General features: G+C 48.9%; 1 protein-coding gene across 2 annotated transcripts in view; it reads right to left on the reverse strand.

The window, feature by feature from the left end:
- Positions 1 to 985: 985 nt before the first annotated feature.
- The window catches only part of LOC133355408 (ADP-ribosylation factor-like protein 8B), a 31,896-nt gene continuing 8,840 nt past the window's right edge, over positions 986 to 24,041 (reverse strand). The window contains exons 1-7 of one of the 2 annotated variants that reach the window (XM_061572688.1): positions 19,346 to 19,475; positions 10,184 to 10,264; positions 9,408 to 9,481; positions 7,421 to 7,514; positions 5,561 to 5,628; positions 4,061 to 4,131; positions 986 to 2,391 (exon numbers count right to left, since the gene is read on the reverse strand). In XM_061572688.1, coding sequence (XP_061428672.1) covers positions 2,342 to 2,391; positions 4,061 to 4,131; positions 5,561 to 5,628; positions 7,421 to 7,514; positions 9,408 to 9,481; positions 10,184 to 10,264; positions 19,346 to 19,357 — 450 coding nt within the window. In that variant the 5' untranslated portion in view covers positions 19,358 to 19,475 and the 3' untranslated portion in view covers positions 986 to 2,341. Of the gene's footprint in view, positions 2,392 to 4,060; positions 4,132 to 5,560; positions 5,629 to 7,420; positions 7,515 to 9,407; positions 9,482 to 10,183; positions 10,265 to 19,345; positions 19,476 to 24,041 lie in introns of those variants that run through there. The other variant, XM_061572687.1, reaches the window with a different exon arrangement.

The raw sequence follows: 24,041 nt of genomic DNA on the forward strand, positions 1-24,041 counted from the left end.
ACCAACCCTCGCTGACCAGAGTGGTGAAGCACGGTCAAACAATCCTCATGAAAGAATGTGAATAATTATTATTAAGGTTCAATTGAAATTTAATCTCCATTCAAATCACCGATAGTATTTTCCCAGCTCTCGCACGGTAATTACAGGCCACGTGAAAGTTCTTCGAGAGCCACCAAAGAGGAAACGCAACCACGTGCTTAAGCATGTTTCTAAAGCCAGGTGAACGCATCGAGATCCATTTCGGATGATTGCAAGGCGACCGGGCAAGGGTGGTTGCTTACAGATCACACAACCCCAAAGTAGTCGGGTGGCTTTAAATGTTTAACGCTGGTGCTGGCACAGCCACAACAACGGCCTAAACCTGTGAAAGGGACGACGTCTTTCATGCGTCTCACAGGGGCCGGCTCGCTTTGATGATTTGGCACCGGGTGCCGGCGGCCGTGGGATGCGAAACAAGGGACTGGCTGTCGCGAGCGCGCAGACAACCCGGGCTTTAGTGGCGGCGGCGGCAGCAACGTGAACGAGACAATGCCCGTGCTCCCCGGCGGTCTGGGCAATGGGCACTGCTGCGGTTTGAACGCTCATAAAGGGGTGCACGTAAATCCTGAAACGAGTTCTTAAATGAGTTTACCAAATCAGAACATGTTTTTGTGTTTTTGTTTTGGCTTTGTTTTCTGCGTCATAGCCCAACTTCTGTTCGCCGGTCGCGGTCGTTGAAATGGCAGCCTTGAGGTTTCAGCAATTTAGCACGGGCGGCCAAACAATCCCATCATAGAAATACCACACAAAGGAGAGGTTTACGATTTCTGTATCTGTCTTGAGTGGCATTAGTGGGGTGGGAGGCTGTGTAGGGGGCCTCTATACAAACACGGGCCCCCCCCTTTGGAAATGCACGGGGCGACTGCAGAGCACGACAAAGTGGAACACAAATGTCTAGAAATCCAGTACCTTAAGCAAACAAAAGCACGCGTTGGCTTGCCACCTGTCCCAGCACAGCCCGTATTATTTATTTATTACATTTTCAGTGAGCTGCGATTACATGTATACTGTACAAATGGGAGATAAACACATTCATAATAAGCAATATTGTCTCACTATTTTATAACTCCCACCCCCCCCTGCGCGCCCCCAGCCCCCGTAACACCGGATCTTATCTCAATTTACAGTATATGACTGGCACAAACTCTTTCCACGATTCGTTTTTATTAGCTCGGCTTGTGTCTCACAATCGGACGTCAGAACGGGGTTTATTTGATTCTACGCCGTGTCCCGTGTGCACGGCGCTAAAGACTAAAGTGAGACGGCGTGAGTTCCCGTATCGTTTGAATGTACATCACACGCTTGCGTTCACCGGAGCGCCAAGCCCCACACAGGCCGCTGGAGCAATCCTGTGTTTAAGTCTCTCCAGGGGTGCAAACAGAAATGGAGAGATGAAGAAACTAACAAAAAACCCACGAAAATCCACAAATATATTCTATAGTTGCGCACCCGTGCTGCATTCACTCGTGACAAAAATATCTAAAGTGGTCAATCGGCATTTATAAGAAAATACAGAAAAGATTCGCGTCCGAGTAATGAGGAAAGCAGCGCTATTGCTTTCCGTGGGTGCAAGTCGACGGTGTTTTGTGCGTAACGGTGCACTGGATGTCTGGAATCTGCTGCCTGTTGTCATTCCACAAATAATGCACCGAGAGCAGCCGCTGCCTTGATTGCAACTCAAGAGGATCCTGGTGGAAGATAGAATGCCGAAGCAGAGACATTGAAGCTCTCCCGGGCGGCTGCCGTGGCACACGGCTCTAGCGGTGCAGCCCCACGGCCACTTTGAAACAAAATGCGAAGCTGAGCGTGACCCCGCAAAAACAACAACCCATTAAAGTGGTACGCTCCACGGCGAGCGCCGAGCCTGCGCCTTCACGAGCTGCCTCCACCGCCACGGTAGGTGGCAACACGATTTACAGACTGCGGAGCAAACCATCATACCACTGTGGGTGGCAGCGGGGGTAGGTGGGGGAGGGGTGGCAGGCATTGATAAGCACAGGAGACATCTCGACCCCTCCCTGAAAAACTGTGCCTTCTGTAACTGAACATCACCCGGCGCGGTGCCGGACGCGTGTTCTTCCCCCCCCCCCCCCCACCGCTGCGGCCCGGGCGGCGGCCGTCGGTGTCGTTGTCGCATCCGCGTGGAGGTTCCGTCGTGAGGACCGTTCGTTACCCATTGCAAAACTCCAGCCGCTCGTTCGCCCAACGGCGACCGCGTCCGGTGCTCCGTACGAGCGCGAGCGTCCCGCGGCGGCGCGGCCGCCCGTCCCCGTTGGCGGAGCCGGCGCTGCCCCCGTCGCGCCTAGTTCCTCCGGGACCGCGAGTGCTGGATCAGCCACTGCAGGGTGATGTCTGTGGGCGGGGGGGGGACCACCGCAGCAGCGGAAGCAGCAGCACGTTACACTGGGGTGGCAGCAGGGTGGCACGGAGTGGCAGCAGGGAGGCAGCAAGGTGGCGGCAAGGTGGCGGAAAGGAGGCGGCAAGGTGGCGGCAAGGTGGTGGCAAGGAGGTAGCACTCGGGCCTCGCAGCCAGTATCCAGGGTTTGACTCCCAATTCGGGTGCCTGTCTGCTGTTGACATTTCATCTCCCTGTTCTGCGGAGTGTCTGTGTGTATGTCTGTGTGTGTGTGTCTGTGTGTCATAGAAGCCTGTCCCCCGGGGCCTCCGGCACAAGCTTATTTGTTACAATGTTTGTTACATGTGGTGAGGAGCTCACAAATCCTTGAAAGATCTTGGCAAAGTCCCATCGGTGAGCTCCTCCAGCAGGGCAAGGCTGCGTTGGCTGGGTCATGTAGCCCGCATGCCCAGTCACCGCATGCCTAAACAGTTTTTGTTCGGCCGGATCGAGGGGGCTAAACGGGCGCAGCATGGGCTAGAGAAGAGATGGAGTGATGTGGTACAGGAGGACGTGGAGCTGAGTGGACTTGCCGATGACTGGTACCAGCGGTGTCAAGATCGGCCTCTGTGGAGGAGGCTCATGAAGGACGCTACTGGGCAGTTGGAGGCAGTCGCCCTCCAACAACATCGGAGGGCGGAGGAGCGACGCTCACAACAACGAGCGGAGCGCCGGGTGGCTAAAGCACAGCAAGTTGGTACAGTAGGGGGCACAGGTGGTGCATCAGCCAGTCATCTCGGTCAGTCGACCTGTGGCACCTGGGTCTGCCCCGTGACCTCATGCCAGCGGGCGTTCGACACTTCACGTGGCCTCAAGGTGCACATGGCCTGGCACAAGCGTCGTGGTGACGTCACCGCCACTTAGTGGCGAATGGCAGTTGTTGTTGTTGTGTGTGTGTGTCTGTGTGCGAGTGTGGTGTGGTGTGGGAAGCGGTAGTGTTAGCGGTTAGCGGACTGTGCTACGAACCCTGGGACCCGAGTTCTAATTCTGCTCATGGTAAATATCGGTGACGGATATCTGAACCGGTCCTGGACCTCCCCTAGGTCGACTCGGCCTCAAATGAGGACCTGGTGTGATGTGTAACATTGCCACAGGGGAGACACAGGCGGCTCAGGCATGGTGCTGGCGACCCACCCCTTTGTGTGCCATGCCGGCCTTCATAGGTGTTCGCTAACAGCACTTTCCCCAATAGTCTGTGTTAAGGCAATACGGGGGGGTCGTTGTCTTTGTGTGTGTGAATGAGTAAGGGTGTGTGCGCGAGTGTTGTGTGTGTGCTGTGTGTATAGTAGTGGTGTGTGTGTGCGCGCGAGTAGTGTGTGTGCAAGTGCTGTGTGTGTGCTTGCGAGTGCTGTGTGCGTGTGCTGTGTGTGCGAGTGGGTGGAATTTAAAATAATGAAAGATTCACTTCCAAAAGGCCGTGTGTCGATGGGATGTGTAAATCAATCCTTTATGTCTACGTGGAAACAGGAATATTTGAGGCAAAGTGTCTGTTTAATTAGCTGAGCAGCCAACGGATAGTGAACAAACTTTGAATGTTTTTGTATCGTTTGCGCATGGACAGCACAGTCCCCAACAACTAAACTGCCAGTGTGTTCATAGCAGAGCAATGCGACGCAAGCAACATACCAATGTTGTCCTTCTCCTTGCAGGAGATGGAATAGCAGCAGATTTCACGATCCTGAATGGCAGACAGATTCCTACAGACATAACATCAACATGAACATTCATTCAATCTGACACATGGCAAAGAGGCCCGAGAGCCGTGTGGCCATGAGTCACTGCAGACCTGGACGGGGCCACCCATTGCGGTGAGGTACTCGGCCCGCACTGCCGGCCGGCGCGGTGATGTATGGTCATTCCCCTGCCAACTAAACCATGGGCCCCCCCCAGTCTCCAGCGTCTCTTGATCCACCAACAATGTCGACTGTGCGGGTCTCCGCGTGCGACTCTGCGGGTCTCTGTGCCCTTGGCTGGGTGGGTGGAGGTACAGGGGGAGCGAAGCATCACTGGGCACGATCCGGACGCCTCGTCAATTTGACCATTGCTGCGAACAGGACACGGACTAAGTTGGTATCAGCGAGGTGAGAAGAAAAGGGGAAGGCTCCATTTGTCTAAATAGTGTCGACATCGCTAGATGGGACGATAGCCGACGCTCAAGAATAAGAATGGAGCAGCAGCCAATGAAACGAAGCGCGTCCGGGAGGACTTCACTGCAGAGACGGAGCAACGAGATCCGTTTGCGGCAGGTGCTGGACAGATTGTTGCATTGCAAGGTGGCGGCGGATTGGGAAGGCCTTCATCCAGCAGCGGATTGACAATGGCCAATGATGATGATGTTCAGATATTCAGACAATATCACAAGGAACCCCGAGAGCAGTGCAAAGTGCATGCAAATACCGAGCACAATCCGATTCTCTCAGCTGAACCAAGTGTAGGTGGCCTCCCGATGTTGACTCCGCCTCAAATGACTCGTGAAACCCAACAAGTGATGGGGAGATTGGAACAGGAGTTGATTTGTTATTTTATTAGATTATTGCGCCGGTTTGCACAGGACAGCCTCGCCGAGCTGCTAGGCGTTCAGCAGTAGGGGGCGATGGTGACTGTATCATTAAAAATTAGTCATTTGAAGGATTGTTTTCTCTCAAATTATGCTAATTTGTAACGTGAAACTGGCACACAATGGCCTACTCTTCCAAATGACGTCACGGAATATTCAACATTCACTGCTGAAGCAGACATCGCATAGCAGAATTTTGACGGCAAATGCACCTGCAGTCATAACCAGGGCGGTCGCTGGATTTTAACCACAAACCTGTGTTCATGCTACCTCTGGGTTATGTCGCTTGGTCCCTGGAAAACCAGAGGCCCCATCAATAGACTGGTTCCCGAGTTTGCCGAGTTCAAAGCGCTACTAATGTACACTGGCACCATCCTCATCAGAGATCATCATTACGCCATGGCCCAGTTACCGTTCAGCCACAACGGTGGGTCACGACTGTTGTATAAATAAAGCTGTCATTTTAGAGAGTGAGGACTTTAAAAGCTACAGCTGACATTTTCAAGCTGTGATTATGGATGTCTGTGTAAGTCAAGCTGTTTTCACTGCGATCAAAACGCGATACTTACAGCTTTTCAATCAGCTCCTTTTCATCCAGGGCATTGGGCAGGTCTTTCTTATTTCCGAGAACTAGCACCTGGACAAGACACACAATCGCTCTATTATAAGCACAGATACTATTCATCACATTTGATGGCTGTATTTTATTAGTCATGCAATATTCAAACGCACCATAGACAGATATCACAGTTATGCATGAATGGGAAGGAGTGCCCATCTGTTGGTAATCTGCTGGCAGTCCTAAGGTCGTGGTGGATATTCCGCATTCTTATGGCAGGGATATTTTTACCATAACAGATCATGGCGGCTCAGCGGTAGATCTAGAAATTGCTCATTAAAGCAAGTACCACTTTGTCGGAAAGTCAACAATGGTTATCCCTTGGTTAGACTCAGCCCCACCAGAGGGACGTGGTATTTCCACCACTGGTTCGGGGCTGTGAGCCAATGGGGCGGCTCGCAGGGAGAGGCGACTCGCGCGGAGACTCCGAGATTGGAAGATACTGGGATTAGCAATCACTGCATGGAGCTTGCCTATGCCAGTTGGTTGTATCCAAAAGCTTGTTCCAGTGCAACTAGGAACACGAGTTCGATTCAGCATACAGGACAGCACCCATAACGATTGTTACATTTGTAGTACGTGCAGTTTTGTTCACGATTCAGGGGTGTTGGGAAACCACAGACGAGTGGGAAGGCAGCCAGAACCAGCATCAACAACAATCGCCCAAATTCTTTGGTCCAACATTGGGATCTATGGAAAATTCTATTAACACATGGGAAGAAATTGGAGTACCCGGAGAAAGCTCAAGCATAGGGGGGGGGGGGGGGGTAACATCCAATTCCTGCACACTTTCTGTACTGCCATTGTACCCTGGCTATAAGCCCGGAGACTGTGACCTCGGTCCCCACGGATTGGGAGAGAATTTCACGAGCCTGTGTGTGTGTGTGTGTGGTCCACCGATCCTCACTGCATTCACAGTGCTGGGCAATTATTGTCATGCACCATTCGTGTCCAGATAGTGCAATGCATCAACTTTGGCCGCCACACTTAAGAAACCCAAGTATGGGTGCAACGTCAGCTAGTCCTGGCACAAATAAACATACACACAAGTAAACAAACCCAATTTCTACACTGTGGTGTAGGCCCAATTTACGTTTGTCTTCATTGTCAGCACAGGTGGCTACTCTGTTGTTTGAAACAAATGTTTCGTGAGATATCAAGATAACGGCTTGGGATTGGCACTCGCGACCTTCCGCTTGTGAACTGCGCAGCTCTACTCATGGCGATAACCCAGCCGGATTATTTTTTAATCAACACTGAAAATTAAAACTGCGTGCATGTGACTCTCACTCGCAAAATTGTTTAAAGTATTTGATAAAATCCCATTTGAATCAATTGCCACCCTCCAACTAATTACTGCTGCTATTACCATTCACACCACCCACTGCCCCCCCCAACCTTCTCCCTGTCCTTCAAAACATAACTCTCCACTTCTAGGCTTCAAACATCCCCTGCTCTCAGGAGGGCGGGTTGGGGGGAATCCATGAAAACACCGGCTTTGCAGCCTGTCCATTACATTTTAAGAACATGGCCCTTTTGCCAATCCGCTGTTGGGGGGTTATTTGACTACCTGACCACGTTCGTCAGTGTGGGCTCAGTGAAGGGAGGTTAGCATAGAAGTGCAACGATGGATTTTGCTGCACTGCCCTCCGCCGCCCGCCACGTAGCCCCAGAGTAGCCTCCAGCACCTGGTCTACGCACGGCAGTCGCCCGTCCATCGGACTCGGGCGCGATCGTAACGAGGGATGTCGAGAGCCCTCCGAGTGATTTGGCACCGCTCGCGGTGCGCGTGCCATGTCGCTACACGCACCGGGATGCCGTTGAGCTGCGGTTTGTCGAGCAGGTTGTGCAGCTCGTTGCGAGACGCCTCCACCTTGTCGTGATCCGCTGCATCCACCATGTACCTGCACAGACAACACGGGGCACGGGCGCTGGTGCTCAGCTGGGCCTCCCCCTTCAGAATGACGTCGTGGGGGTGGGGATCTTTAATGTCCGCTGAGAAGCAGCCAGAACGCAGCACGTTATGGTTAACGCGCACCGCTGCATTAATCAGGGCGGCCGCCAGGCTTGAACTGCGAACCTCTGAAACATGCGGTGAACGCTGAGGCACGTGAGCATGGCCCATGACTCCCCAATATGCTTTCTGCAGTCATACACTGACAATAATAACAATAATCGTATCAACGAGTGAGAATAATCACCATCCTCCATGTATCCGGGATTCAGCTCCGCAATACTACAGCACAGCGAGAGCTCACATCCTGCTTAGATGTCAACTCGGCAAAGCATCACCTGTGGTCGACAAAATTTTGTACCACTTTGTGGAAGCTCAAGAGTGACTTCCCAATCTATACACTAGCCTATGCCACAGAAATATGGAATTTATGTCACCGACTCAGGGCTATAACTGGAAATGTTCACCAAGCCACGGCTGTTCGAACAGGGAGAGTTTTTTTTCTTCAAGAAGCAACTATCCAAACAGTCCTTGCATTCAGAAAATAAGAGAAGAGATCACTCCACACATAAATGTTGAGAATATAAATAACAAAATAAACAAGCAGACAATCCGCCTGTTGTACATATCTGTCCCCCTCCACATAAAAACATAAATGCATTTGACTCACGGTCTTCTGTCCCAATGATTGTTGTTGTGTATTGTATTATTTTGGGTAAAACTAGGACACATACCTAACAGTGAGGGTACTTGCCTATAAACATCAGGCAGTTCACCAGCAATGGTTCAACCGAGCCCGACTCTGCTGATGAAACATTGAATGCTAAAAGCAACGATGCACTCCCAGAAGGCTGTGTGGCTAGTGGGATGTGTAAAACATATTTTTTTATGTAGACAGACAGATTTGAGGAGGTGGAGTATTGTTGTCTACTTATTTATGTTGAAGAGCACACCGAGTTACAGAGCTATAGAACACTCAGTGTAGTTTGGAAATCTCCAAGGGCAATGCTGAATGAGTGGCTGTGGAAACAGAACTGGGTACCCGCCGCTATTTCCCCGAGGCAAGCGAGAGGTGCGTATCCTGCACTGGCAATCTGCTTGTGCTACAACATTCACGTTGAAATTGGTGCGGCTCGTATACCGCATCGGCCAGTGGTTCTTAACCTGGTTGGCTACTGTACCCCAAGTTGCATTGTTTCAACAGAGTAACACCTTGCCTGACCCAAAATAGTTCTGAGACAAATGTATGAATAACATCAATATTTTAACCAATTGTCCATTTTGTGAGGTATCCTAATTAGCTTGTAACTGCAAGCGAATAAACAAACATTTAACGGATGCTGTGCATGCGTGACGTATTTTGCTCGCGTTTGTTGGTTACTCTTGAAAATCACATTGTTCACGATCGATCAGTTTAGAAAGGTATTTTATTAAAATGTTATCCTTGTTATTTTATAATGGGAGATTCATACATAATTATTGACCAATGACTCATGTACGATATAATTTCACACATTCACAAATCACCTAACGTACCTCCTGGGGACATTGCCACGTGTCACCTGGAATCCGCGTACCCCCGGTTGAGAACCACTGGGGTAGGCCACTGAGCGCAAGGTTGTATACACAGGTACCGTTTTGCGGGGAGTCTCAACGTTGGCTGCCCCACTGAGAGCACGAGCCACACCGTGAGCAAAGGGGAATTTCCATCCACTGGCTGGAGGCTGTAAATGTATACGGAGCGCCAACTTGTTTGAGCAGGGAGACGCTTTGACTTTTGATTTTCGGGAACGTTCATCAGCGCCCTTGCATGGAAAGGGTTGAGGGCGCACGCAGCACTCACACGATGGCGTTGACGCCCCGGCAGTAGCGCTCCCACATGCTGCGGAAGCGAGGTTGTCCTCCGATGTCCCAAAGCTGCAAAAATAAAGACGACACCACATCTAAAGTAGGGCTCGTGCCTCGGTACCGGATTGTGATTATCTGTGCCACCGCCCGCTGAACTTGTTTGGTAAAACACCGCAGGGTTGACCAGGTGGCTCTACAATTCAGGAGTGCAGAGTGCAAAGAAAGATCTCAGCTCTGCCAGCCAGCCAGCAGGAGCATTTGTACGAGAGAGTACGAGTTAGCTCATAAGTAATACGTGCTTGTATGTTTACATATGAGTGCAACAATCACCCCATATCTTTTAGGTTTCTGCAAGATAATTTTACGATGATTGGTTTTCACAAGTTATTCGTCTTAGTCTAAGTTTCTGGAAATGTATTTCATTTAACACCGATTATTATGTTTGGATGTGGTTTTAGATTTTTCCTGCTTTGCGGTTGTTTTTGCTCCAATTTCTATTTGCCTCGACTGCTTGGGCATACCTATACATCTATTTGGTTTGCAGTGTATAAGACATGAATGTAAAGTGAAACATCGTACTGTATAAATCTTGACTTAAATCTTTCGTGACTGCAGGAATCCATATTTATTGTTTCTTTCGGTAAAGTCACGTAGATAGACTTTACCGAAAGACCCAAAGAATATCGTACTGTATATCGAGTCTGTGAGTGAGTGCGTGAGTGAGTGGGCGAGTATGCGAATGAGTGTGCGAGTGAGTGGTGTGTAACAAACCTTGATGGTCACGTTCCCCTTGGTGATCTTCCTCATGTTGAAGCCCACTGTTGGGATCATGTCTTCACTGAACTGTCCAGACTGCAAAAGAGAAAGACACCAGAACATACACAACTATATTCAACATATGCACAAACATCCCCCCTATAGTCTTAACAGACTCGCGGGGCAAGTGCTGTTAGCGAGCACCTATGACGGCTGGCATGGCGCACAAGGGGGGTTGGTGGCCAATGCCTTACCCGGCTACCTTTGTATTCCCAGTGCCGATGTTTACACACCGCACCAGGTACTCAATTAAAGCCGAGTTGACCTAGGGGAGGCCCAAGACCAGTTCAGATATTTACCACTGTTATTGGTCATAAGCTGGAATTGAACCCAGGTAGTCGGGTTGGTAGCACAGTGCACTAATCATGACGTTAATGCTTCCCATATATACAACAACGACAACAACCGCCATTCGCCACTAAGAGGCGATGATGTCACCACGACGCTTGTGCCAGGCTATGTGCACGTTGAGGCCACGTGAAGTGTCGAACGCCTGCTGGCAGGAGGTCACGGGGCAGACCCAGGTGCCACGGGTCGACTGACTGAGACGACTGGCTCATGCACCACCTATGCCCCCTACTGTGCCAACTTGCTGTGCTTTAGCCACCCGGCGCTCCGCTCGCTGTTGTGAGCGTCGCTCCTCCGCCCTCCGTTGTTGTTGGAGAGCGACTGCCTCCAACTGCTGAGCAGCATTCTTCACGAGCCTCCTCCACAGAGGCTGATCTTGACACCGCTGGTACCAGTCATCCGCAAGTCCACTCAGCTCCACGTCCTCCTGTACCACATCACTACATCTCTTCTCTAGCCCATGCCACGCCCGTTTAGCCCCCTCGATTCGGCCGAACAAAAGCTGTTTAGGCATGCGGTGGCTGGGCATGCGGGCTACATGACCCCAGCCAACGCAGCCTTGCCTGCCGGAGGAGCTCACCGATGGGACTTTGCCCAGATCTTTCAAGGATTTGTGAGCTCCTCACACAATCCAGCCTGGTTAAACCAACGATGGATCGTAGGCAGGCCATCCTACATTTTTCCAATCGGCGAAGATGCTCCATTAGGTGGTCCACGTTTCGCAAGCGTAGAGAAGGGAGGGAATGACCGTGGCCGAGAAGACTTGAAGCTTCGTGCGGAGCGACAAACCAAGTAGCTTTCACGCAGCGTTACGCAACCGATGAAAAGATAATGCCGCTTGACTGGATCTGAGTGAAACCTCTGCTGTCAAACCGGAGCCGGTCATGAGCACACTGCCCAGGTATGGGAAACTCTCCACTCTCTCCACAACTGCCCCATCACCAATTGGGAGTTGTGGGGGTGTAGTGCCCGATGGTACAAAATACCCAGGCAGGTGCTTCGTTTTGGTGGGGCTGATGGTAAGGCCCCACCTCTTGGTGGCAAGCTCCAGGTTCAGTAGCTGCGCCTCCAACTCCTCCTCTGAATGAGCGACAATTACCAGATCACGGGCATACATTGGTAAGCCTCCTCATTCTCTGACGTGGGATGCTGTAGATGATTAAAGTGGGCCTGTCCCTTTTTCTCAGCCATCCTGAACACCTGCTTTGTCAGCCAGGGTCTCTGGGGAGGTCTGGACCACGTACCCAAAGCAGCCATTGCAGCTGCCTGAGTCAGTCCTAAACCTCGCCCATTTACCCTCGACATCTGGAGGAGTGGGGGACGATGCCATCCCCAGCTGCAAGCGATAATGAAATTCTAGCTTTCAACTTTCATCAGCTTGCTGAGACCAGGCCACCTTAGGTTTGAATGGGGTCCTGGGTGTACACCGACCACCGAAGTGGAAGAATGGCAGGCGCATCTTACAGATGACAAGTCGATGGTCAGAGGGCAGATCAGCTCCACGGTAGGTCCTGGTCAAGGACAAGGGCTTGCATCCGCTGTTCTGTCACTATGTAGTCCAGCAGATGTTCTTGCTTAGACCCGGCATGCATCCATTATGTTGTGTGGATGCGCCGATGCCGGAACAGCGTGTTGGTAATTACAAGCCCATGGGCTGCACAAAAATCTAGCAGCCTCCTACCGTTGTTTTAGCTGATCTGGCCCATGTCTTCCAATCACTCCAAACCAGGTGCCAGCATCATGACATTGAAGTCACCCAACAAGATGACTATCCCGAGGGGCCACTTTAGCCAGCACCTGTGACAGGAGGTCATAGAAGGCATCTGACTCATATCGGCCTTGCCTGCATCTCTCCACGGATGTTCATCTTCGGTGGGGGCATAAGTAACCATGACCACCACTCCTCGCCTCCGGTTGATGGGGAGGCGAGCCCAAAGTAGCCTGGGGCTTACAGCTTCCCACACCTCACCGCCACGCTCCCACGCCCCCTTCATTCTTTTGTTCAAAAGAAGAGCCACTCCCTGTTGTTTGGTAGTCTCCTGCCCCGAGTAGGGGACTGTCCACCCCTCATGGTGGCAGGAGCCAGAGCCGGTCCACCGGACCTCCTGAATGCCACAGAGATCCAGGCGGTACCGGTCTAGCTCCCAACAGAGGAGTCGCAGCCTCTCCTCAGCAGTGAGCGTTGGAACATTCCACGTGGCCATCCGCAGTGGATTTTTGTTGTTTCTGGAGGAGCCCGGAGACGTCATAGACGCCTGTCCCCCCGGGGTCTCAGGCACAAGCTTTAAATTAGCTATATTTTTTACGTGGTTTTGTGGTAATTTATTGAACGTGGAGGGGTTATCAGCCCCTCGCACCCGTCCAGAGCCCCCATTTGGCCGCTGTGGTGGTTACCAACACCCTGAGGGGAAAGGCCACAGCACTGTCCATGACAGCGTTGCCTGTCCGGCACCACGAGGAGGTAGGGGGTTGTTTTGCCAGACCCCATATATATACATATGCACATATACACACATGTACAGCCCTGTTGCCACTCCACTGCTGGATGAGGGCATCGTCATGTCGTGTCAGTCATGGGGGGTTGTGTGACTAAACTTCAGAATGTTGGTCAGTGTGGATTGGTGAAGGTGGTGGTGGGAGTGAGCTGTGGCTAGGAATCAGTTGAGTATGTAGGTTCATGGCTAGGGTTGCCCCCTGTCCGGGTTTGCTTTGGACAATCCAGGAATTGGCGTCTGTTGTTTGTTCAGGACAAATTCATTTGTAATAAGATATGACTCCAGTCTTGTGTTGAACTTTATTCCAGTGAATTGAACAATTCCGATAGACCTTGGCTAACTGAGAAATATCACGTTTCAAGTTTATTCGTTTAATAAGGCGAGAGATCAGAAGAGCCCTATTTGAAAGAGTGACCTGGGTCACCAACATGACAATCATTACGACCGAGCACGGTCTGCGCATAAGCCAGTAAAAACCTTATTCATCGCACACTGCGCTAACCACTGTACCACCACCCACCCATACAGTAGCATCATACCATAGCATAGAAATGCAACAAGTGTAGAGAATGCACTCCTCAAAGCCACGTGACCTCCTGCCACCATCTGCATCTCAATTCAAGCCACAACATCGCAAGAGGTACATATAAAGCAGAGTTGAGCGTAGCTAGTGCTTAGATAACAGATCACAATGCATAAAATAACAGGTGCTATAGGCTTATGCGGGTCGACGTTTAGTAGGAGGGGTACAGTAAAAGCCATTGTACTATACTGTGCTCCAAAATCTATGTACCCCGCCTTCACCAAACCACACTATCCAGCATGGTGAAGTATGGTCAAACAACCCCCACAACATGTTGGGCATGAGGAGGCCCTCATCCAGCAGCGGACTGGCAAGATAAGATTTCGTCATAGGCATGAAGGATTTTTTTCATGAAATCACCCGTTAGCACGGTTGGCTACGTACGGTGGTAAAGAAGTTCAACACAAATACATACGTGCAAATCATTTTTTTGTTGATTTATTTCCCGATCTAAAACACCTGGAGTTTGTGAATTCATAGTGTGAGTAGTCACCTTCCTTGCCTAGATGACCCTGACCGGACCTCCTGGGCCAAGCTGTTCAGTCGAGACAGGAGGACAGGGGTCAGGCCTACCGGCCTCTGCTCTATTAATGGTCATAATAAATATGGTCCTTCAATGAGTTGAATGGCTCCGCAATGTGCAACTTTGTTGCCCAACAAAAAGCTACACAGTTGCACCATAAATCACAGGATGTTAAGCAACATTTGTAGAAAGCAGCACAGTTGTGTTTAACCCGAGCTGCAAATTATATATTTTTCTGATAATTCTTGATCTCATTAATATATGATGCTTGCAATAGGTTTACACTGCATGGGAAAAAAACTAATCAAATTAAAAATCCCAATTCGTTATAGTTTATTAAACATAGGAACGGGTGAATTTCTACATTCCTGATGTGGCGGGGAGGTGCTGCGGATAGAGCGATTGGCTCATTATCTCTGTGGTCGATAGAATTGCACTGCACTACTCTGATAAGTTAAACAAGATTGTGCTGGAGATTGAGACTGATGCCCACCAGAGGAATGTGGAATTTCTACTACAAAGTCATGGCCACCAATGGAAATAAGTGCACCACATATTTGTTTTGTGTGAGAAGACAGGAGATATTCTCAAACCATGAGAAAGCACTCTAGCGTGTGACATACTGACCACCGAAACGATCAGTGTGAACAGCTGGGCACCGTGAGGTGAAGAGTCATTATTAGTATTGCTCTGCTTGTGAACCCCAGAAAATTCTAGATTTGAAGCTTTCGTGACTGCAAGGATTCATACTTAGGTTTTTTCGGTAAAGTCCCGTAGGTAAAATAATAGTATCACTTTATACAGTATCAAGTGATACAGTAAATTTAGCTGTGACGGTCCCACCTGAAGACGGAGACTTGTGTTGCTTCCTAAACGTTGTGATTTAATGGAGTTATTTTCCTTTATTATAATTGTATTATTATTATTTTTACCTACGTGACTTTACCGAAAAAAACCTAAGAGTATGAACCCCTGAAAACCTCAAGAAATCGTTTTTTCAGGAAGGTCCTGCCAGGTTTTGGCAGTCAGTGACGATGTTGCTATATGTATTTCAACTGAGTCATTTGTAGGCAATTTAAAAAAATTGGCAAAATTGCACCATGACGCCAGCACACAATGGCCTACTCTTGCAAATGACACCACAGGATCTTTCATGTCCACTGTGATGCAAATGGCAAGTAATATATTTTTGGCTCATACACATAGGAGCATTAACCAAGGCAGGCACTGGATTCGAACTAGTAACCTCTGGGCCGTGTCCATACTGAACACAGCTTCCACAGCCAAGACAAAATCAAGAAAAATGAGCACCACGAAGCAAAGTTGAACAAACCCTGTCACCAGGCTATTCCCTGTCCACAGATAATTGAATAGCGTGCCCCCCAAAGAACAATCAGGCTCACCTTGTGGCTATAAAAGAGGGTAAATGCATTTCTGTGACTTTTTTAAGCCTTCAAAAGCAGTCGCCTTCTGTGACCTTCGCCCTCTTTCCTCCTGAAGACGATCGCTTATGTTGTGATCGAAACGTCGTGGATTGTATTTTTTTTTCTATCTACTTGACTTTACCGAAAGAACCAAAGAGTGTGTGTGTGTGTATTAAAGACAAAAATAAGCAGTGGTTAGCGCACTGTGCTACGATCCCAGCTTTCCACTCACGACGAATATCGATGACAAGTATCTGAACCGGACCCGAGCCTTCCTTTGGTCGACTAAGCCTTAAATGAGTACCCGGTGTACAAAGGCAGCCAGGCATAGTCTCAGCCACCCCACCCCCTTGTGTGCCGTGCCTGCCTTAAAAAGTACTCGCGAACTGCACTTGCCCTACAGCCTCTTAGGGCTATACGGAGGATCTTTGCCTTTGTGTTAAAATACTGTCTAAAGAAGTTAGAACAATTCAAAGTAAAAGTGTTTCCCTGTTGTAACGACCGTGGGTCATCTCTCATCTCTGTTGGAAGTCCCAGGTAGGGTGCAGGTGGTGGGTGGGAGGCGTAGGGGTGCCAGTCTCTCCACTGAACAATCACTTCTGATTGCTCACAAATTGGTACGTATTTCACTCAGCATGAAGGAATGATGGGCTAAATTAGCACTTGTAACCTGTGGTGGTACAAGTCTAATTTAGTGATTAATAACAAGCATTTAGCACATTACGTATTCTCTACATTCTTGTTATCCAGGGTGCTATGTTTCAGACAAGTATAGTCTTCTAGTAGGGGAGGTGATTGCTATGTTTAATCCCAATTGAGTCATTTAAAAAAATTGGCAAATTTGACCGAGGCATCAACGTACAATGGTTTCCTAATTTCGAATGCCATGGGGGGGGGGGGGGATCATTAATATCCACTGTGAAGCAGATGGCGTGTAGTATTGTTTTTGCCAATACACTCAGCAGTATTAATTAGGGCAGCCTGCCGGATTGTAATAGCGAACCTCTGCAACAAGCGGCGACCGCTCTCCTGTTGGGCCATGTCACCGTGGCTGGGCCATGTTAAGCCACCGCACCAAAATCAATGCAGGCGAGTCTACACAATCATTTATCAGACCGGAGTTGTGCATTCAACCCAGCACCTGCACATGGGCGTTTTCATTGCAATTTCAATTCAGCTGCCACATGCTCACTAAAAGCACTTATCCCTAGCAGTTGGTTAAAAGGCTATGGGAGGGGGGGGGGAGGAGATCTTTGTCTTTGTGTGTACATTGACGATCATTGCACAAGGATTATTTGATTTAATTTCAACTCTTGCAGGCAGGATAGTTCAGTGAAGGCACAATCCCAACGGTCGGCTTCCAAGCAAACCGAAATGGGATTCCCACGCGCAGCATGTCGAGTGATGCGGAAGTGAGCAACAGCCGCGGCGGAAAATGCACGAGGACACACTCGTAAAAAAAGACCCGCCCAAGAGGAGATGGGTGGCGCATATTCATTTTTTACAAGTCAATGCAGCAAAAGCCACGGTGGACTTGGGGAGATGGATCAACGCCTCACATTGGTGGGGCGAAGGAGATCCATCTCATTTAAGTCAACGAATAATAATGATGATCTGTGAGGGTCATTCATTTATAACAGGAACCAGCGGGGCAAGACTGTGCCAGAGTACGACTCACACTTTAGAAGGGTAGAGTAAGGGTAGCAAGTCCAGATCCAAGTAAAGGGTTCTGTTCACTCGGCTCATCATCTTTTAGTCAATAAAACATATATCATCGGTCTCTGCGAGTAGTTGCCAGCAGTTGTCCAATTGAGAAGATGTACCTCTCCAGAAGGATGTAGAATTTACACAGCTGGTTTCAGGCTGCTGATGGAGAAGTCGATGGCCACGATCACTCTCTTAGTTCTCCGTATTACGCTCGTGTCATAAAGGAACGGAACAAATGTGCTCATTTATGGAAATGCGGAAGATAAATAAATGTGTGCAAGGATAAAAGCCATGGTGTACCTTTCTGCTGCAGCTGATGGCGTGAATGCACTCAAGCTGCCACTCTGTGCTTATAAATGACGGATGCATTGAGCGATCACAATGCACCAAGCGTTGTACCTCTGCAATAGTTCAAGTGATCTGCGATTCATTTTCAGGGCCCTTGGAATGAATGAAATGTGCCTTGAACTGTCGTTATGGCTGCAGCGCAGTGTAAAGACTGAAAACCAGGATATACCTCCACCCTCACCTGCTGCAAAACAAGAAAGTTCACTTCTCTCAGAACATATTTTCAAGGTGGATGAAAAGGCCAACCGACGCGACTTCAGAAGAAGTTCCGTGATATCATCTTCCGAGGACTCGAGGTGGTGCCCTGCTCATTGCGAAAGCTTGCAAATGAAAGTCTTAATCTCACGATGCAGACAGTGCAAGTGGCAATTTTATGATAGAGAAAAAAGCAAAAAAAAACAATAGTAAAAATATTAACTTACGTAAAAGGGCCAAAACTACCTGATGCAGTGGGTAACCCCCCAATCCAACACGAAGCCATGTTTGTTTTGAAAGACACAGCAGCCTTTGAACTGGTACGCAAGCTGGCAAGCATCACACATGACGTGTATGCCACACTGTATTTTCAAGACACTTTGGCAGAAGTATGGAGATAGAAAAGCTTGGTTCCTCCTTTATAAAGGCTGACTCATGAGCTCACTGTGCGGTTTTCACTGGCTTCCTTTACTGATTTGTCCAAGGCCATTCATTAGGCTTCACACTGCAAATTGTAATTTCCACAGTATCGCTCGTTTAATTTCTAACGTGCGGAGAAAGTGCGGCTGTCAATTTTATGGCTCGGCCAAATATATTTCCACGTGTGAAACCACTAGCTGGGAATTAAGCAGGGTGTAATAATAGCCTTCATTTTTGTATAGGCCCACATCAAGCAATGCACACACTGGACTTCACCACCACACAGAAATGTAACGAGAGCTAACTGCTTCAAGATGCCGAGATATTGTTGCGTTACCAATTGTGAGATTGTCAGTTAAAATCTAGGCCAGTGTGAGATTATCTCATTAAATAAGCATCACTTGGCAAGTCGTTAACATTTTGTTACAACGATAATGGATCCCACCCCACAGGAATGTGGGTGAACAGCACTTAAAAGTCGTTTATCCGGGAACTTTTGTTACAGATTTAGTTACTATACTGTACTGATGAGTCCCAATTATGACGACATCGGTCCATGGTTGTGTCTCATTACTCCCGATTAGACGGCCACATTTAATCAAAATGGTGACCCGAAGACGAGAGGACCACAATGCGTGTTGTTTGAAACTCATGGTTTTCCGGCCTGTGCTCATGCTTCTGTTACGAGTTTCTCGACATGTACACGTTCGACAGAAGTCCTTGGAAAGCCATTCTCAACCACTCCCAACTGCTGTGGGCAGTGACAGGGCCCAGCCATAGTGCGATAGCCACTTGTCACAGGGTTTGAGGCTCCAATCGGGAGGCTGTCCTGGTCATGACAGCAGAGGTCATAACCGAAACAAAACATTACACTCCGTTTGCTTCACAGCGGCTGTTAAAGATCCCATGACGTAATTTGTGACAAGCAGGCCATTGTGTGCCTGCATCACGGTCCAAATTGTCTAAAACTGGAAAAACCACCCGCAATAATTAATCAATTGGGAATACACAGAGTAATCATCCCTTACTGGTAATCTTTGTCTGTGAAACATAGCGCCTTCTATGATAGCATACCTGTCCACCCATACGGTTTACCCGTATTCTTGTCAATGGGAATTTGGTTCAGGTCCATACGGCGTATAGCCGCTTCAATATGGGCAAAACATTTTGTCGTTCTCCAATGTGATGGCACTTTTTAGAATGACCGTTGATATGACCGTTGATATGTATAAGGGCACGGGGTGAACAATACAGTTTGAACTGGTCTGTCATGTGAACGAATAGCAAATGTGCTCAATTATCATTATTATAGTTTAAAAACATTATTATTTTAAAACTTAGTACTCAAGCAGAAAGCGCAATCGTACACCCATTACAATTAATAAAAGCCAAGCAATGGATTGATGTCCTGGTTTGAGAAAGGCCATGGCAATGTAAAATTTTCACCACGGACTCTAGGTCACCGGTAATACGAGTACCACTCTGACTTCATGGGATAAGTGTCCAAGGGTCCAAGTGAGAACTGAATGGGAGGTACGCTGGCGAGTAAATAACAAAGCCCCTCGCTAGGCTCCCATGCGGCACGTGGTCGGTTTGCCCAGTCTCTCATCCTGAACGAGCAGTAACTTCCTCGTTTTGCGGTGTCTTGGGAAACGCTTCCTGCCACACAGCAACCTCCACCCCAGATGCATGCGCACATGGGCTAGCAGCAGGAAGAAGCGCACCAAGCCAGCATCACTCACACCCCACCTTCGGATGCCGAGTGGCCATCGCAGATAAAAGCATGTTCTCATACTAAGTGGTGAACTCCCCCATCTATCAGTCACTCAATACACAGATTTGTAAAAAGAGAAAATCACAGAATGTGTTGCATAAAGGAAAAACTATATTAAATTAAGTACGTCAAACAATGACTGTTTTTTCATAATTGATGTTTGTTTTAGGCTACGTAGAGATCTTGAAAATGTTTTGTCATGTAACCCTCCACCAACTCACACAGCCAAACAAATTAAATGATCACGTGTACAAGCGTTTAACTGTGCGCACCAGTTGACCTTGTTTCAGCTCAATGGTGAGTTAGAAAACAATTCTCAACCAATACTTAGCATAAAGGGCATTTCGCAATAAACTGCACCAAGCATCTTCAAGAATATCCATGAAGTCAGAATACCAGTGTCACCTGACCCGGCTTCTTAAATCTGGATGAAGGTCTCACAGGAATGACCAATTAGACTTAAAAGTGACTCCTCTTGCCACGGTTCATTTTCCTGTCATCATCGTGGCTTCGAGTGCGACGCGCGATGAACAATCGTCTTTTGTTTTCACGGCGGCTCCCAGGGTAGCCGCACCCTCGCTACAGGACGCCAGGCTTCCCACCTTCCGCTCGTTACCGCCCCTAACGCGGCTCCGCCGATGCCATGCGCGCACGGCCGCGGCCTCCCGTGTTCATTAAGGGGTTGCTCGTGTGTCCTGTAGGGATGCTGTGTTCGGGAGTCCTTGAGCCGCGTCCTGTTTATTGCCGAGCCACAGCGAACGATTGCATTTCTCATTATCTGCCTCTCGTACCTGCTCAATGAGAGGCCAGCTGGCCACGTGTGACGAACGGATGCAAGCCGCTCTTTCCTGCTTCTCTACAAGCAAAATGAGCTGCTTAGCATTGCCAGCTGTCCTGCGCATCAGGCGAGAGCTGCCCCAGAGGGTTCAACGTGTGGTGTGTCTGAACTGCATGATTATAAATTGACAGACATGAGTTTTCTCTTCCACCGCTGCACGTCTTTGATCCCAACACCTTCAGCCCGACATTGTACTTCATGTGGAAAAATAATATTAACGACAATGTAATTTATCCACAAAAGGTCACCAAGTCTATTTCAGAGGAGTCCTGCTTTGGGATATTTAGACAATAAATTTCAATGAGTGTTCAGCGAGTAGAAGGAAACTGGAGTACCCAAAGGAAAAACAATTAATAGGGGGGGGGGGGGAATTTGCAGACTAGTTCAAGAAATCGCTTCATGTACTGCATTATTCTGACCACCTTGCAGGTTTGGGAATTTTACGTAACTATTTACAATCCACCAAGATCCCTAAAAAAATATATAATTTAGGCTTATGCCACCATGCATAACACCTGTTTGATAATAAACCTCGCTATGCAAGTGCCCAACACCCACCCAAGGAATTATTATAACTTTGTTTTCTGCAGCCAATCGACTCCATTGCAATGAAATCCAAGCAAGCGACTGTCTCCCTCCCTGCTCAGTGAAGTGTTGGGGAAGTTGTCGTCCCCACTGGCAGCCAGCCCTGAGTCAGCAGCAAACATTTCTAAAAACCAACGTTAACTTTCCAGTGATATTCATGACAATGGGATGAGCTGAGTGGAATTTAAAACTTGAACCGTTCTTATCTTGAACCAAGTGCTCAAAGCAAAGGGGCCACCGGGCCAATTGGCACACAGAGGCACTCTACAGGCAAATACGGCACGGATTTGAGCAACCATTTAATGTAGAGCAACAAAGGGTCAACTTGTCATGTGTGTAAGCTGAGTTCCTTATCTTACTTATGCGAGTCCCCCTGCTATACTTATTTTTTTTAAGTTGTTGAGAAACGGCCCAAAAACATCAAGCGGTCAGCAACAAACAGCACGATTATGAAAGGTGAAATAGAAACGCGTTTCTTAAATTGAGCAAGGTTATTATATTCAGAGCTTGGGGAAAGGATACGATGGGAGGGAATGCCAAAGTGGAGCAGTGCGAGGGAAGAAGCAGAAGATGAGTGTTGACCTTCAGTGTGGTGAGTGGGCAAGCAAGTCATTTGGTGAGTGAGTGTTTGAGTGTGTGGCATAGTTTGAGTGGTTGGGTGAGTGTGTGAGTGCGTTTTGACCTGCAGTGTTGCGGTTGAACAGTGTCTGATATCAACACGAGTGGTGGAGGAATCAACAATTATAGTTTATGGCAAAAGTAACCATGACAGTAGCAACAGAAGAGTGATGATGCGTCTCGCATTAACAATTATTGACATGATCAGTCTTAGAAAATCAGCTGCTGAGTACCAAGTGTGCAGAGCCTGTAGGTAAACAGTGATGATTCATCGATGCACTCGTGCCTGAACGTAATAAACACATACCACACGTGGTACGAACAGGCACACTGCTTCCGAGCTACCAAAACAAACGTCACCACGACGCCAGACAAACGTTGGCATAACTCGCTCCACGACTCTCTTGGCAGGAGCCTCTTGGTGGTGGTGGTGTGCTCGTGTCATTACCACAGCTAAATAAAACGCAGGGTTGTGAACGTCACTTTCTTGCATTACCAGCCAGGGCACGTGCAAGATTTTCCTTGTCCACGTTGCAGGCAGCCGTTGCCTGCAGGCTGGGTATTCTGCAGGAGCCGGACACTGGCTCAAACTTGGCAATGACAACCTAGGTGTAGGGTTACCTGGACTACCAATGGCGAGTAAGCACTGCTTGCTAACCTTCCGGCCAACCTCCCTTCGCAGCCTGTCTGCCTGCCAACTACCTGCACAGGTCTTTCAACTTGCCTTTACAAATGACAAAACCGTTTAAGCTGCCTTCCTACCTGCCTGCCTGCTTTCCAACCTTATTGTAACACCGTAACACAAAGGGGTAACTGCCCCTTTACCAGATACAACCCAGGGTGGTGACCACCCAGCTCACTACACTATCAAGGGGAGTTACTGCTACGAAGGGTCGGACCATCACTCGGGTCTCCGACCACGTGGTCCCCTGTAGGATGAAGAGCTTCCAGCTTGAGACGCAGTGCTTCCAGCCTGTAGAACTTAGAGACCCCGGTCCCTCTCAGGGACCCGCCTTATATCCCTCTCCGGTCAGGGCCGCTCTGCCCTCGGCCCTGCCCGCCTTCCTGAACATTCTCTTTCCCTCTCAAACTTCTCAAGAGCTCCCTCCGGACACGTGATCACCCACCAGTCCCCCCACGTGGGGCCCCCTGTGTGGACATTCCGGATCACGTGTCTATGGGGTCAACCAGAGTGCCACGGCCCGGGGCAACCCTGCCCCTGGGCTGACACTCACCCCCTCCCCCTCGGGGGAGCCTCCACCACGCGCTGTGCGTGGTGCCCGCACCATCCCAGTGCTCGCCAAGCCCCGCTAGGGCTGGTGTTACACACAGCCACCCACACGGTGCTGTCCACGATGTAGGAACATCGAACGGCACGACCCTTTCGGGCCGGCCCCATACAGTGACATCCCCGATGTCACTACACATGCATACCGACACGTAAACGCACCTGTTCACGTACCTGCCTGTCTACTAACCGACATAGCTCTCTCAAGTGAATAATAAAAACAGAGAATATATTTATTATTGGCACTTTCGCTTAAACGAAGATATTCCTGCACCTCCAAGTTTTGTTTCTCATTTCGTTTTGCTGGACAGGGGCGAGGGGAATATTTTTAAATCGTAAAAGCACAACAGGTGGCATATGAAGATACTAATAATAAATACCCAAAATCCACCGTGGGAGTCTGGTCACCAAACGGGAAAATTTACCCAAACAAACATGCTGGCAGGAACAGACGTGCCACTCAACTTGAGAAGTCGTGCACACGGCACTCCCGCAGGACAAGATGCATTCTAGCACCGAATTAATTCATTATTCTGTACCAGTGTATGCATTTACAGCGTGCAAAAGCCCTCAGCATGAACTAGTGCACTTGATTTAACATTCCGGCAATTCATTGGCAAACTCACAATGGAGACCAATCCATGAATTATATCTCGTACAGAATGCT

Source organism: Lethenteron reissneri, chromosome 51 (genome assembly GCF_015708825.2).
Source record: "Lethenteron reissneri isolate LAM-NWPU_2019-01 chromosome 51, ASM1570882v1, whole genome shotgun sequence".
NCBI lineage: Eukaryota > Metazoa > Chordata > Hyperoartia > Petromyzontiformes > Petromyzontidae > Lethenteron > Lethenteron reissneri.